This window comes from Macrotis lagotis, chromosome 3, assembly GCF_037893015.1.
Source record: "Macrotis lagotis isolate mMagLag1 chromosome 3, bilby.v1.9.chrom.fasta, whole genome shotgun sequence".
Taxonomy (NCBI): domain Eukaryota; kingdom Metazoa; phylum Chordata; class Mammalia; order Peramelemorphia; family Peramelidae; genus Macrotis; species Macrotis lagotis.
Window position 1 is genome coordinate 116479847 of NC_133660.1, and position 16044 is coordinate 116495890.

General features: G+C 36.8%; 1 protein-coding gene across 3 annotated transcripts in view; it reads right to left on the reverse strand.

Moving 5' to 3' along the window:
* FHIP1A (FHF complex subunit HOOK interacting protein 1A) overlaps positions 1-16044 on the reverse strand; it is a 352578-nt gene that overhangs the window by 28079 nt on the left and 308455 nt on the right. For all 3 annotated transcript variants that reach the window (XM_074229136.1, XM_074229135.1, XM_074229137.1), the window contains exons 8-10: positions 15351-15430; positions 6912-7102; positions 296-1420 (exon numbers count right to left, since the gene is read on the reverse strand). In XM_074229136.1, the coding sequence (XP_074085237.1) occupies positions 296-1420; positions 6912-7102; positions 15351-15430 (1396 nt within the window). The remainder of the gene's footprint in view (positions 1-295; positions 1421-6911; positions 7103-15350; positions 15431-16044) is intronic.

Sequence of the window (16044 nt, forward strand, 5' to 3'; positions counted from 1 at the left end):
TCTACTGCTTCGTTTTATTGACATTGTTCAAAATAAGAGTATTTAATTTTATAATTGTATGGCAGAAATGAAAGTTTGTTTATATATTTGGATTTATGTTTTTCTTTGAAGAAATTAAAAGAAAGTTTTAATACCAAAAAGAGAAAAAAATTCTACTAAATAATACCATAAAATACCTTCATATCATGTTGAGTCACCGAATGACACTCTTACTCTTTCCCATATTATTTTCCTGCCCCAATACATATCATTACTCTCAGAAAAAAAGAAGCAGCAAAGCTGCTGAAATCTTCACCTGTAAAGGGTGCCCCTTGAGTCCTCACATGACGACTAGGAAAGGCTATCTGATCTTTTGCCCCAAATGGGGAAGGTAAGTTTTCTGTGGAAGGATCCTCAGCTACAAAATTCTCAAAGTCATCCTCATCTTCCTCTTCTCCCTTTCTTTCATCTGCCTCATTTGTTTCCTCTTCTTCTTTTCCTTCTTCCTTCTTCTCTCCTTCCTCCTCTGGCACAGGAAGGGTGAGAGTAGAAGATGGGAAGTTTTCTTCCATCAAACCCTCAGAGCCCGAGTCCAGTTCTTTTATGATTTTCTCACACTCGGTAATGAAATCTTCACCATCCGGGCTGACCGCCATCACACTGAAATCATGGTCTGCCTCCAGTGGTGCAGCAAGGACTGACCCAGAGATAGATGGTGAGGCCACCCTGGGAGGGCTCTGGGAGGATTCCTCCTCAGGGTCTTCATGACCCAAGCTTGAATTGATTCTATTTTGTTCTTCCTCAGAATCTATCTGTGGCTGGGGATTATCAAGAGGCCCATTGTTCAGGGGAGATCCTGAGGACTTCAGAGGCTTCCCCTCCACACCATGGTTGTCCTGGGCATCTTTCTCAGCACAGAGCCTGTAAACCATGACATCATCCTGAAAGTCAGACTCCTCAATGTAAGAGCCTTTGAACAACATGATGGCATTCCTCTTCATCTCCTGGATGTGCTTGGGGGGATCAATGGGGACTGGAGGAGCTGGGGTCTCTAGATCCTCACAAGGGTGAGAGGGGCTTCCCCTTGCCTGGGCAGACATGCCTGTGTCATAGCTGTCATCCCATTCCAACTCGGTCTGGCTCTTCTGCTTCTTGTGTGTGAGCTGAGATGTGGTATGACCAGACAACTGCTGTTGAGTCCTCAGCTCTGGAAAGGCCACATTTTTATTGTTGTCCTCCTTCAGAATGGAGAGAAAGGTGTCAGGATCAGGGGATTCTCCATCATAAAGAGCAGACCAGACTTCGCAGTCCTTCATACAGTGTCTGATGTTATTATGGGCCTCCCAAAGGTACTGAAGGTAGCTGATGTCCAAGGCTTTCCCATATTCTACAATGCAGGCAGAGGGAGTCACTTCCCCAGGAGGAGGCTGTTCTCCAGGTCCTGAAATGAAAGACAAACACAGTTCAAAGTATAATATGATCTTTTCTTTGATTAAAAAAAAAGTTCAACAAGAAAGAAAGACTTTGCTAACAGAAGAATGCAAACCAAAAAGGAGGAGATGAAGGGCCAAGATGTGGCAACTTGTAGAATATGCTATTGGATGGAAAAATCTTTACAATGCAAAAATTAAATGCTCTCTCAGAAAGAAATGTGTACAGGGAAATATTTATTTCCTTAGAGTTTTATTGGAAGATGGTTGAGTGAGAGCACTGACTGGATGAGGAATCCTAGTTTCAAATCCTGTCTCCAATACTAACAATATGATCTCAGTAAAGTCACTTCCCCTTTCTAAGAATAAGCTTCATTATCTGAAAAACAAGGAAATAGAACTCAAACTATCTATCTCATGAGGATGCTTGGAAGAGGGGAAGGGGCAGAGGGAAGTATTTTGTAAACTTTAAAGCAGAACAGGAACATGTTATTACTATTAAGTATTGTTCATTTGAGAGGTAGCAGGGAATAATCAAGAGAAGGTTGCCCTTGGAGTCAAGAAGACCCAAATTTAAATCTTGTCCTTCTTAGATATTAGCTGTGTGGCCCTAAGCACGTCACACTCTTAATGTTCCAGACAACTCTATAAGACCTTAAGTTCTGGATGGAAGAAGTTTCTACACCTGAAGTTCTCCAAACTGATAGAGGGACTAGGGGAAGCTTAGAAAAATAAGATTGCAGTAGCATTGCAGCCTGAGATTTGGGGGAGCCAAAGTCTCCTAAAACTACACCATGATCATGAGTTAAGTTCTCAGTTCTTTTTTTTTTAGGTTTTTGCAAGGTGAATGGGGTTAAGTGGCTTGCCCAAGGCCACACAGCTAGGTAATTATTAAGTGTCTGAGACTGGATTTGAACCCAGGTACTCCTGACTCCATGGCTGGTGATTTATCCACTGTGCCACCTAGCCGCCCCAGTTCTCAGTTCTTATATGAACACTACAATATCACAGTCAATCAATAAGCACTTATTAAATACCTACTATATGTTCATTAAAATATATCACAATAAGCATTTATTGAGTGCCTACTGTATGTTCATTAACATTACAATGTCAGTCTATCGATAAGTACTTTTTAAGTTATTACTGTATGTCAAGTACTGTGCTAAGCAATGTTCACCATAAACCAATGGGCACCCTAACATCCCACTGCCACAAACATTCATGGGATTTAGTCTGTGATCTGAAAGGGAAAAATTTGAAGATAGAATATTTCCTCATCCACATTTTTCTTGCCAAAGCAGGAAAGACTTCTTTCATCTTGACAATTATCCTTGTTTCCCAGAGTGGCACATTAAAATAATATTCCCTGTTTCTTCACCATTAAAACCATATTCTCCTCTCTTCCAATTAAAAATGAGTGTGTGTGTGTGTGTGTGTGTGTGTGTGTGTGTGTGTGACCACATTAACTTTCATTATTATTGCTCAAACCCACATTTGGGCAAACAAAACGCATGGAGACTTACTAGTTGTGTGACCATGGACCACTTGCCTCTTAAATATCCTATGTAAAATGGTGACATCAACACTTGCATTACCTACTTGAAAGGGTTGCTATGAGGAAAGTGCTCTGTAAACCTTAAGGCATTGTACATGAGCCCACATTGATAACTTTTCTTCCTCAGCAGAATGGAAGTTTCCAGAAGGAAGACACTGTTCATTTCTGCCTAATATTTCTAACTTCAAGAGTCTGCAAGAACCCAGTTCAAAGACCACCTCTCCATACTCTGGCTGTGTGATCCTGCCCAGGCAAGATACATTTCCCCCTTAGATCATTCTAAGACAATAAATTGAAAAACAGTCATAAAGCTTTTGCTGGAGAGGCAGTTTCCTCATTGGAAATCCCTGACACTAATGAAAACATTAGTGGTTAGATAGAGTACTAGACATGAATACAGGCAAATCTGAGTTCAAATCTTACCTTAGACTTAAGACATTTCTAGCTTTATGACCTAAGACATTTAAGCGCTCTCAATCTAAATGTTCTCATCTATGGGATCAATAACAGTACCTGCCAAGGTTGCCATAAGGAAAATATGAGGTGAGAGATATGAGGTAAGAGATGTGAGCCTTGGTGAATCTTAAAGTACCAGATAAATAACAGCTACCATTGTAATTATGACCTTCATCATAGAGCATAATGCCTTTTGAATGTCAGGCCTTAATAAATGCTTCATAAATTGAATACTACTTGAGAAAAATGTGTTACAAAGATGAAATAATTCTCAAAAGAAATCCAGAAAAAACTCCAGACACCACAGGCTTTTCCTCCTAATATTCACATCTTCTCTGACATTGAAGTCATATATCTGAAGGAGGTAGGTACATCTTTCAGGTTACCTGAACAGCATTTAGTTCATTATACACTTCTACTATTGAGGGAAATGGGGAGGATGGAATTTGGGGCTCATACCCCATAACAATTGTTGCAAACTTTAAATGATTTATTATACAACAAAAATTTAAGATGTATCATCACAATAGCAAACTCACTGACTTGCCATTTGATACTAATAAAATTAATGTCTTGGGGGAAGAAAATTTTAAAAAATAAAAATTTAGCTCCTGCAATAAAAGGCCGTTTCCTAGCTTCAAAGGGTACTGCTTTCAAGCATCCAAAGCAATGTGAGCCAATGGTGGATCTGGAGATCAAAAATTTTTTTAAAGATGGGCTCTATTTTTATAGTCTAGAGAAGCAAATATGGAAATAAGCAACTAGCAAAGTATATGAGATCCTCTCTCTTTGCCCAGCAAAATCAATGAAAGGAGAAGCTATCTTTATGTCCTAGCACACAGAATCACCAAAGACAGGAAGAGGGCTGGACCAGATAAGCTCTTTCTAGCCTGACACACCATGATCCTATCCATCTTACAGGGGCCCTCTATCACATAAAAATATGCAAATACCAAGAACTCATAAGGAAACAATATTTTCTGAAAATGTATCCAAGCCAAATAAGATGATAACTTTCTTAAGCAGGAGAATCCATTCATGAAGGGTCTTAATCTTTCAGTTTGTCAAGGACACCCTGGTGAAATCTATGGACCCCTTCTCAGAATAGTGTTTTTTAATAATTGAAATGAGTGCTAAATTTCAGCTACATATTAGTGAAAATATATTTTTTACCCATCCAAGTTCATAGTCCCCCTGAAATTAAGAGATCCAGGTTAAGAACTCTTGATCTATTTAGAGGTGAATTCAATGGCAGAATGGTATTGCAATAATGCATGAGAATCAAAGATTTAAAATTATAAGGAACGATAGGGTCATCTAACCCAACCCTTCAAATGATCAATCTAAAAATGTTTTGTCCAAGGTCACACGAGTGTAAATGACAAAGCCTTAAATGATTTACATAGGAAGGTAGGAAGAAGAAAGGAAGGGAGGAAGGGAGAGAGAATGAAGCATTATTAAATGCCTGCAATGTATCAAGTGTTGCTCTTTACAAAAATCTTATTTAATACTCAAACAACCTAGAGAGGTAAATGATACTATTGATGATACAATGAAGAAACTGAGGCAAACAGTGGGTAAATGATTTATGTAGGGCCACATAGTGTCTGTGGCAATATTTTAACTCTGATCTTCCTGATTCCAAGCAAGGCACTATATTTCTATTATATCTAATGATTGCCGTCTATTATTATAGGGAGGTGGGGGGGGAGGAATTTAGGTGATATAAAAAGAAAATATGTAATAACGATTTATGCTTTAACATGGGGCAGAAGGTGGTGCAATGAATAGAGCACTGGCCTTGGATTCTGGAGGACAGGCATTTAAATCTGCCCTCAAACACTTGACTCTTACTAGCTGTGTGACTTTGAGCAAATCACTTAACCCTGATTGCCTCACATCCTGGGCTATCTCCAGTCATCCTGATTCATATCTGGCCACTCGACCCAGATGGCTCTGGAAGAGAAAGTGAGGTTGGTGATTTAGCACAGCTCCCCTCACTCTAATCCAGTTCAAGTGCTTGTCATGGCACCACCTCCCTGATGTTATAGTCTTCTTCAAAAAATGAAGGACAACATTATTATGGGTTTTTTTTGGCAAGGCAAATGGGGTTAAGTAGCTTGCCCAAGGCCACACAGCTAGGTAATTAAGTGTCTGAGACCAGATTTGAACCCAGGTACTCCTGACTCCAGGGCTGGTGCTTTATCCACTGAGCCAACTAGCCGCCCCCATCATTATTATGTTTTAAGACAAAACTTGGATCAGAGTCAAGAATGAGTACCAATAGTGGATATACCCTTCCCTGGACATTAGGATGCAGTCAGGATTTCTTCACATATGGATCACCTAAAGAAATTCTAAAGATGCATAAACACATGTTCTCTCTGCAGCCATCTGCACACATGAATAGATTGGCCAAGGAACTCTTTTCTCCTCTTTCCTACCATAGTTTTTTTATTTCAAAGATATGTCCTTCAAATGAAGGACCATTTCAGTTGTACTTTTCTAATTCCAAGCCCTAAACATTTATTATTAAGCATATAATAGGTGCTAATAAATGTTTTTTTAATTCAATATATCTATATTGGGGAGATTCCTATGAAACCTAAGTACAGCTTATAAATAGTTCTATTCCTGTGTGTATATAACATATACATATATATATATATATATATATATATATATTTCACCTGATATCTTATTTAAGAAGCATTGCCTAAATTCAGACTTACAAGAGATAATATTAAAAAGATAGAAGCTATAGAGGGGTATAGATATAGATGATATTGATATGGATATGTGTGAGTGTATAGAAATGGATATAGATATAATTCACAGAGTTGCACTTTCAATTCCTAAAACCAACCAACTACACCACAAATATAGTATTCCACCCACCTGAGCAGATCTAGGATGTCACCTTCTTTATCAGTATATTATGAAGTTGGTCAGTCAAAATGCACAACTTCTATATTAAATCTTTGTAGAAAATGAAGCATATGCTCACATTCACCCTGCAGCAATCATAGCTGGCTGCCATCTTTCTTTCCCAATACTTATACTTTATAACTGCATATTAGGAATCAAGTCAAATGCAATCAGGTTATCAAGGAGTTTCAATATTATCTAGCTCAAATTTGGATATTATGTAAATAATTAAACTTGACTTTGGAGACATGCTGGAATATATCTTACCAGTTCTAACTCCAAGGAGGCACTAGGGATCCTCCCTAAAACAAAGATTAAGAAGCAATAAATGAGGAAACACCTCTGTTTATTTTATCTGATCCTAATTACTGAATGTATGTAATACATAAAGGACAAGAATCATAATTCCAAATTGGTCAATCACAAGGTGAAGAATCAACTTTCACTTGTTTGGATTTATGACATAATACTCTCTCTCTACCTAGATACAGACATTTCAAATACAAAAAAAAAGAACCTGCATATTCTTTGGGTCAAGACAACTTCAAGCAAGTTATCACCTGAATCCTTGTGCATGAACTTGGACCAAAGGATGTAGTCCCTTTCCTGGTTCCCAAGAGTCAGGGTGATCCCACTGGAGCAGCACACAGGGGTCAGAGCAAGCAGCTTAGCAGCAGAAACAGAATAGCAATCTCTTTCTTTCACAGCCCATCTTTGACTCATCATCATGTGGTTGCATGGAATTAGGTACCTGAAAGAAGAAGTATATTTCCATTAATTCAAAATAATGGTCCTTTTCAACCAAAGGAATGGAGCCTCATTAATACTAGGAATTGACAAGTCATCCATCCCTAGGGTTGGCAGAAGATGAAAGCAGGAGGGGCTCAATCACAACCCAAATCAGCTTCCATTTTTCTGGATGATAAAACAGCAACATAAGGCTCAGACCTTCCTAGAAATGTTACTGCGTTTTTCTACTTCATACAGGAAGTTTTAGGTTAATTCCCAAATCTGGATCAACTCGAATCCTGGACATTCCAAGCTTTAGTCACTACTAAAATGCATACAATGCAAGCATGGGAAACTGAGCCCATAGCAATCAAACTTGCTGAGAGGACTTCCTTATTGAGCAAAATGAAAATAAATGCAATGATATTTCCTCAAGTGAGGGCACAGAGAGAAAAAAGTGTACAAGGTCCTAAGTAACCAGAGGCATTGATTCTCTACTCTGATAACAAAGACTGTTGTGATAGTAAAAAGATAGCTAGATTCATTATCACATTTTAGGAAGATCCTTAAATATATTATTATTAGTTCATCTTCCCTTTGTTTGACAGATAGGGAACCGAGACCAAGAGAAGGAATATATTTTGTCAGTACTGACCTAACTAATAAATATCAGAATTTAGATTTGAATACTGGACCTCTAAAACTAGTCCTCTATTCACTTCCCAACTTTTAATTTAAATGCCGGCTGTGACAATTACAAAGCTATGTGACCACAGGCATCCTTGAATCTCAAATATGACTACTTATATCTTACTCCAACATCATAGAGTTGAAGGAAAATGTTGTGTAAATCTTATATGCTAAAGAAATATGAGTATTGGTATATATAAGCAAAGTCTTACATTTTCCCAGATAACCATCTTTTTCTAATTTGAGGTTTAGCATAATTTAAGAAAGTTCAATTTAACCAAATTTCTCAAATCATTGGATGATTTTAACCTCAAGTCTATATTCCAGGAAAAATGAATTATCACTGGAAAACAAACACATATCAAGGATTTCATTTAAATAAATGAAAAGCTTCAAGGGCACATCTGGAGTTCCAGACATATTCTAACCTAAGTAACTGAAGGGTAAGATATAGACAGCAGAGCAACACCTTTTATATACAGAACTAAACACACCTGAATTTCAAATTAAATCCTTTATGCATTCAGGATCCTTGGTATCCTAAAAAGTTGCAATTTCCTTCATTATGTTCTAGTTACCGAGTTAAGGAAGTGGAAAAAGTAGCATCAAGTTGTAGGGGAAAGTCCTACATTCAAGGAGGGAGATGGGTACAAATTCCAGCTCTGGCTGTTTCCTGTCTATATGAACTTACCTCTCTGAACTTCATATTCCTCAATTCTAGACAGAGCAGAGTTGGGTCTAGATGAGCCCTAAGGTACTTTCTACCTCCAGACAAAATAATTTAGTATGTTTTAAAGTTTTACTTCTAAGGTTCCTTACAAGGAAATCTATTAGCCTATGAAACTTCAGTTAACCATAGATTTCTATTATTATTATTATTATTATTATTATTGTCATTTATAATAAAGCATTTACCAAGCATATAATATGTTCTAAACAATATCCTGGACACAATAAAAATTGCATCCATCTACATAACTGTACATAGAAAATCTAATATACGATAAAATAGCAAGATAACAACTTGCCTCAAGATCACTTCTATCTGAACTCATTTCACTCTTTATGAAAAATGATGAGAATGAGATAATGATTTTAAAGCTATCAAAATATATGAAGATCTAGCAAAAGAAATCAAAAGCTCATATGGGAACAGGTTGAAGAACACATATATCATTCCCTTCACCTTGTCAGCTACTGGAGTTGTCCAGAAGATACATTCTGTGAGTCCAGAGATGAGTTTATGTGCTAATACAGTAATTCAATTACAAAAAGCTTTTATTTTATCCAACCATACCACAGCTTACACAACAATAAATATAAAAGAATAATAACAGCATGACAATTCTTTAGACCAGGCCATTTTCTAAGAAGAGAAAAACAAGAAACCTAAGTAACTTGTAGTAAGCCTACAGAAGAACTTAAATCCCAATGCTTTTGTTATTCAGTTACTAAAGGGAGTCATACTATCTCTACTTGAAATGGTCCACAGAACACTGAACATAGCAGGATAGCAACCAACTTGAGATCTATTTCTTGAACCTGAAATTAAACTACTTACAAGTAGGGTAAGACCAAGTTACCACTGGTGATAGTTGTGAATCAAATTTAACATGTTTGGTCTAATGTTTCATTTTCTTATCTCAAGAGAAGGGGGATCTATTGTATCAACTTAAATTGGGACTATAACAATATTGAAAACTGTGATTTGTATACTGATTTATAAATATAATGATTCAAAGTTTGCAAAGTTTTGTGTGTGTGTGTGTGTGTGTGTGTGTGTGTGTGTGTGCATACACATTTGTTATTGTTGTTTCAGTCATGTCCAGGGTTTTCTTGGCCAAGATACTGGACTGGTTTGCCATTTCCTTCTCCAGCTCATTTTACAGATGAGGAAATTGAGGCAAGCAGGGAAAAGTGTAAAGCAGCAAGTATCTGAGGTCATCCCGACTCCAGGCTCAGTGATCTTATCCGTTTATTCTTATTTGAATCTCACAACAACCTTGTGAGTTTAGCAGGATGGATATTATTTTGTCCATTTTGTAGATGAAGATAATAAAGGTCAAAGAGGTTAAATGGGTACCAAAGTAACCCTGCTACTAAGTATTGAATGTAGCAAATCAATCAATACATTCAATTATTCCCCATTCCCTAGACACCTGCCACAATCTTAACATAGGCTTATTTTGTTCATGAATGATTTAAAAATAAAATGATTCACTGTTTTCTTAGACCGGTTGAACCTGATGACTGAGTTTCATTTAGGCTGGAAGCAAACAGAACATTTTTCACTGCTGAAGTTGATAGACATAGATTTCCCCCTCTTCATTTGAGGTAGGAAAAATGAAACACTAGACCAAACATGATAAAGCTATTCATCAAATATCACCAGTGGGTAGCTTGAAATTACATTTAGACTCCTGGGCTATGTGACAATTGCAACCTTGCAAAAACGTGCTTTAGTGGAAATCGAGAATTTGTACTGATCAGAGGATGGAAGGGTGTAGGGAGGCCTCATGGCAGGGAAGATGTTGTCTGAAAGAAGGAATTGGGAAACTTGTTTGGAGAAAGAACTCGAACTGTAGAGGTGCTCAGAGTGCTGAGAGACTACATTATGTTAGTAAAGATGAAAATGCCATTAGCAAAACTGGCAGATGATGGAAGTCAAGAATCAGTTCAGACTTGGTGTTGTAATTTTTTTATTTTATAAAAAATTAGTCTTTATCATAAATTTAAAAACAGCTTCAATCAATAAACAACAGAGAAAGGAACAAAATAAGGGATAAAATCACACATAAAATTTAAAAAAACTCCAAGCTAGCTATATTTTGAATGAAGAGGAATAAGAGATATAAACTTTGACAATAAACACAAACTCCAATACAACTTCTTACTTTCCCTCTGTGTCCTCCCTATTTCTGTTCTATGCATTTGGAAGTTTCTATTAGACATTTTTTATAGAGTGGGACTTAGCAGATGAGTTGTCCTAACTTTACTTTCACCATTCTGGATCACTTCAGGTGAGCCATACTATATTTCTTTTTATCTTTCATATTTGAACTTTTTATGGAGCAATAATATTCCATTTTACTAACCCCATAATTTGTTTAGTTCTTCTGTGACTTTTCTTTGAATATGCAGGTTGTTTCCAGAGTTTGTTACTGGAATCTCTCATTCATTAAATTAAATCCATATTATAAAATAAGACTGGAGTCATATTGAAATTTAGGAATAATCTCTGGAAGAACCATAATGATTCTCATATTTTAGCTGCAGTTCAAAAGATCTTGCTTTTGTTGATCAGTCTGCTGTTTGTGATCCCATTTGTAGTTTTCCTGGCAAAGACAATGGAATGGTTTGCCATTTTCTTCTCCATCTCATTTTACAGATGAGGAAACTGAAGCAAAGTTAAGTGACTCGACCAGGATGACGCAGTTAATAAATGTCTAAGGTCATATTTGAACTCAGGTCATCTTGATTCCAGACTCATTGTTCTATAGTGTTGCCATCTTGCTGCCCTAGTTTATGAAATACAGAAGTACTTTTTCAAGAAGGCTATTTGAAATAGAAAGAGCAACAATTGTTGTTGTTGTTGCTTCCATTTTAAGATTGAAGAAATTTAAGGCATTGAAGGGAACAGAACCAAGAGATCATGTACACTTCATTAACAACTTCATTGTAAGTTGATCAACCTTGATGGATGCAGCTCCTCTCAGGAGTTAAGAGAACTAGGAAAACCCTGGGGGCCTGGCTATGGATAATGCCATCCCTATCCAGAGGAAGAAAATCAAAACAAAACAAAACAAAAAAATACCTACAGAATCTGAATGAACACTATATTTTCACTTTTTGAAAATTTCTCATGCATTTCTTTCCTATCTCATGGTTTCTTTTCCCTTAATCCTAATTCCTAATACCAAAAATTACTAAACTATAAACATGTTAAACACAAATATGTATGTATAATATTCACCTGACTTTGCACTGCTGGGGGTGGGGGAGAAAGAATGGAAGGAAATTATGTAACTTTAAAATATGCATATGCACGTGGATGAATGTTGGAAAACTTTCATAACATGTAATTGAAAAAAATAAAATGTCAGTTAAATTTGAAAAAAAAGTTAAACTATAAAAACTTAAGACACTAAGATTAAAGTGACTAGTGTCGATGGTCACATTGTCTTAGGACTCAGACCTAGGTTAATGACCATTAGACTACATCAATCAATCAATATACATTTGTAAGGTACCACTGTGTTTCCAGAGCTATTACCTTTGCTAGAGCAGTAAAATAGAGTGTAATAAAGTATTACCTGAACTTCATGCTAAAGGCCCATGGGTTTGAATCTTTTGAATCTTACTAGCTATGTGGCTGCAAGTCTTTTCATTTCTTTAAGCCTCAGTTTCTTCATCTGCAAAATGAGGATAATAATACTACTCACTTCAGAGTTTTTATGAGGAAAGTACAACGGAAAGGCAGTGTGTTATAATGGAAAGAGCAATGGATTTGGAGTCCGGAGATGTAAATTCTAATCCTGAATTCTGACCTTTACTATTTTGTGAGTTCATGGAATCTTAGTTAACTTCTCTAAGGCTCAGATTCTTCATCTGCAAAACAAGAATAATCATCTTAGCACACAATGGTTGTGAGGATAAAACAAGATAATGGATTTCAAGCACTTTGGAAGACTTCAAGGACTATATAAATGCCAGGAATGATTATTCTTTTTAGAGTCAAATGAGTGTTTTCAAAGCTCGGCATCAAAGTTAGCTGCTGTTATTAAGAATAAACATTAAAGCACTCTATAAATGTGAGTGATTATGATGAGCCAAGTCTGACTGGCACAGAGCAAAGGGCTACCTCAAGGGCAGGCTGCTGGCATCTTCTGACTGTCAACCCTCCTCCCCTCATCCTGGGCAGCCACACACATTGCCTCTCCCACTCTCCTGGGTTTCACTCATTCAAATGTTACACCAGAGTCAGATGAAGTTTGGGTGCCCATCAGTCAATAACTCAGAAGCACACCAAAGATGCTATGGTCATGTTAAAGAACACACACTCACTCTCTCTCTCTCTCTCTCTCTCTCTCACACACACACACACACACACACACACACACTCACACATATATATCCCAAGGCCAGAAAACAAAGACTAAACAACCCAAAACAGACAAAGGAGGTGCTTTATAGAGATGAGACGTTGACACCTTTGGGCATACAATCCCAGCAGGCAGAAATCAATGAGTTGATGGAGCTCAATTCCACTACTGAGTTTAAAACAGGACTGATGGTGTTTCAAGTTAGGGAAAAAAAAGGAAATGTTTTCCTTGATAGGTCAAAGTATCACCTCTACTACATACTGAGATATCAGAGATCACTAGTGGAAAATGAGGAAAAATAGAACCTCTGAGTCTTTTAAAATTATTTTTAATGTTTTAAAAAAGTTATGTAAGGGAATTTTGAATTTTATTGAGTTCAGATCAAAGCATTAATTCACAAAGTGTAACAAAGAAATCTCAAGTAACTCCTTGGGCTATCTGGATGTAGCATCAACTATCTTTCCTATAATATACATATTCCCATGTGTAGATTCAGATATGTGTAAATATCTCTATGAACAAATGTACATACTTATATGTTTGTGTGCATGTGTGTATGTATATACATATTAAATATATATATATATATATATATATATATATATATATATATATATATATATATATATAGAGAGAGAGAGAGAGAGAGAGAGAGAGAGAGAGAGAGAGATTGATTGATTTAGAGAAGATGAAATTTCGATGACCAGAGGGAAGAAAAGAGATTATTTTGAGCTGGTGCCTTGGAATACACACATTTCTCAAGAAAAACATTTTAATTTTTTAAAATTTATCTATGAAAGATATTATTTGAGTTTTACAATTTTCCCCCCAATCTTACTTCCCTCCCTCACCCCAACCCCCCAAAGCAATCTGTCGGACTTTACTTTGTTTCCATGTTGTACCTTGATCCAAATTGAGTGTGATCAGAGAGAAATCACATCCTTAAGGAAGAAACAAAAAGTATAAGAGATAACAAGATCAGACAATAAGATATCTGGGTTTTTTTTTCTAAATTAAAGGGAACAGTCCTTGCACTTTGTTCAAACTTCATGGCTTTATCTGAATACAGATGGCACTCTCCATTGCAGACAGTCTAAAATTTTCCCCAATTACTGCACTGATGGAATGAGCAAGTCCTTCAAGGTTGAACATCACCCCCATGTTGCTGTTAGGCTGTACAGTGTTTTTCTGGTTCTGCTCATCTCACTCAGTATCAGTTCATGCAAATCCCTCCAGGCTTCCCTGAATTCCCATTCCTCCTGGTTTCTAATAGAACAATAGTGTTCCATGATATACATGTACCATGGTTTGCTAAGCCATTCCCTAATTGAAGGAAATTTACTTGATTTCCAATTCTTTGCCACCACAAACAGAGCTGCTATGAATATTTTTGTACAAGTGATGTTTTTACCCTTTTTCATCATCTCTTCAGGGTATAGACCCAGTAGTGGTATTGCTGGGTCAAAGGGTATGCTCATTTTTGTTGCCCTTTGGGCATAGAGAAACTTCCCTTTTGTTTTTCCTCCCTAGACTACTTTCAATCATACTTGAGCAACAAGTTAATACCATTTGAAATTTGTGAAATTCAGCTAGAAACTGCCCATTATTTATCCCCATCCCAGAAAGTATCAATCCAAATTTGGGCAAGTGAAGTCCTCCCACAGGGAATTCTCTCAACAAATTCTAACCACAAACCAAACTGATTTGGTGCATGGTGAAAAATGGCAAAGAGATGACTGAAAATTGAAACACAGAAAACAATTAGGAAGCTGTTTTGCTATTACAGGAGGTCAATCATAAAAATAGTCATGACTATATGAGAATGAGAGAGAGAGAGAGAGAGAGAGAGAGAGAGAGAGAGAGAGAGAGAGAGAGAGAGAGAGAGAGAGAAGAGAATTTGTATTTGTATTTGGAGAAAAAAATAAAAGTTTTAAATATTCACCTATTTTGAGTTTTCACCAGTAGATTTTCACTGAAATGTTTTGCAAAAGACCATTGAAATTGGAAGGGAGATGGAAGGACCTTTTAGTCCTCATTTTCCAAATGTGCAATAAGACCAGCTAAGATACAGGGAGTTAGGTGTCTGAGGAGCAAAGGTACTAAAATGACAGATCTGGGACCTGAATCTCTATCCTTTAGTTCCTTCTACTGTCATATGCCACATCCATATAACCTTCTAGAAATTTAAATAGAGAAATTGTGACATTAACTTTGGGAAACATCATGGAAAATTTTTTTTAAATCTTCCTTGGGTTGTTTTACATATATATATATATATATATATATATATATATATATATATATATATATATATAGAGAGAGAGAGAGAGAGAGAGAGAGAGAGAGAGAGAGAGAGAGAGGTTTGCTATTTTTTTCACCCCTGCCCCAGCAAGAGCTCTATTGGCCTGTATTATAGGGACAAAAGAAAAGAAGTTACCATAATATAGACAGAGGAAAAAAAAAAGAATGGGATCTTACCTTAGAACCAGCTGAAGCATCACATCTTCACAATGTAAACCAATAAGGGTTCTGAACAGTGCCAGGGACACCACACACAGCTGGGAAACAATAAAACCCACATTTAATTCTTGATCCTTCAATGACAGCTCTGCTTCATCAAAGGCAACAAGGGTAGTTCACAACTACAATATACAATGTGTGGGGCACTTTTCCTTGAGCTACAAGAGTACTAAAGAAAATGCACAATCATCCTGTAAATACTCCTCTAAGACTTGATGAGGATGCCTAGAATTATATGTTTATATGGAAGAACCTTTTTACAAATGATACCTTTGTCTTATGAAGGTTCAGCCTTTACACATTTGACCTTTTCAATGTAGAATAATCTACTTATTTCTGAGCTCTCTTCTCATACAGACATCACGTTATTGTAAACAACTAAAACAGAATAAGGTAGGGCTAACATTAAGCTAGGAAGATGGCATGGCATGGCAGACGTAGGGATGGCCCTGATGTCATGAAGGCCCCAGTTCAGTTCCTATCTCTGATATATACTAGGCATGGGACTGCAGGCAAGTCATTTAACACCACTGAACCCCCCAATCTCTGATCAGAGCCTCTCTGGGCTTCTACATCCATAATATAAGGTCTATAAAACACTGTCCAAACTTTAAAGCACTATATAAATATCAGTTATTTATTATGTAATAAC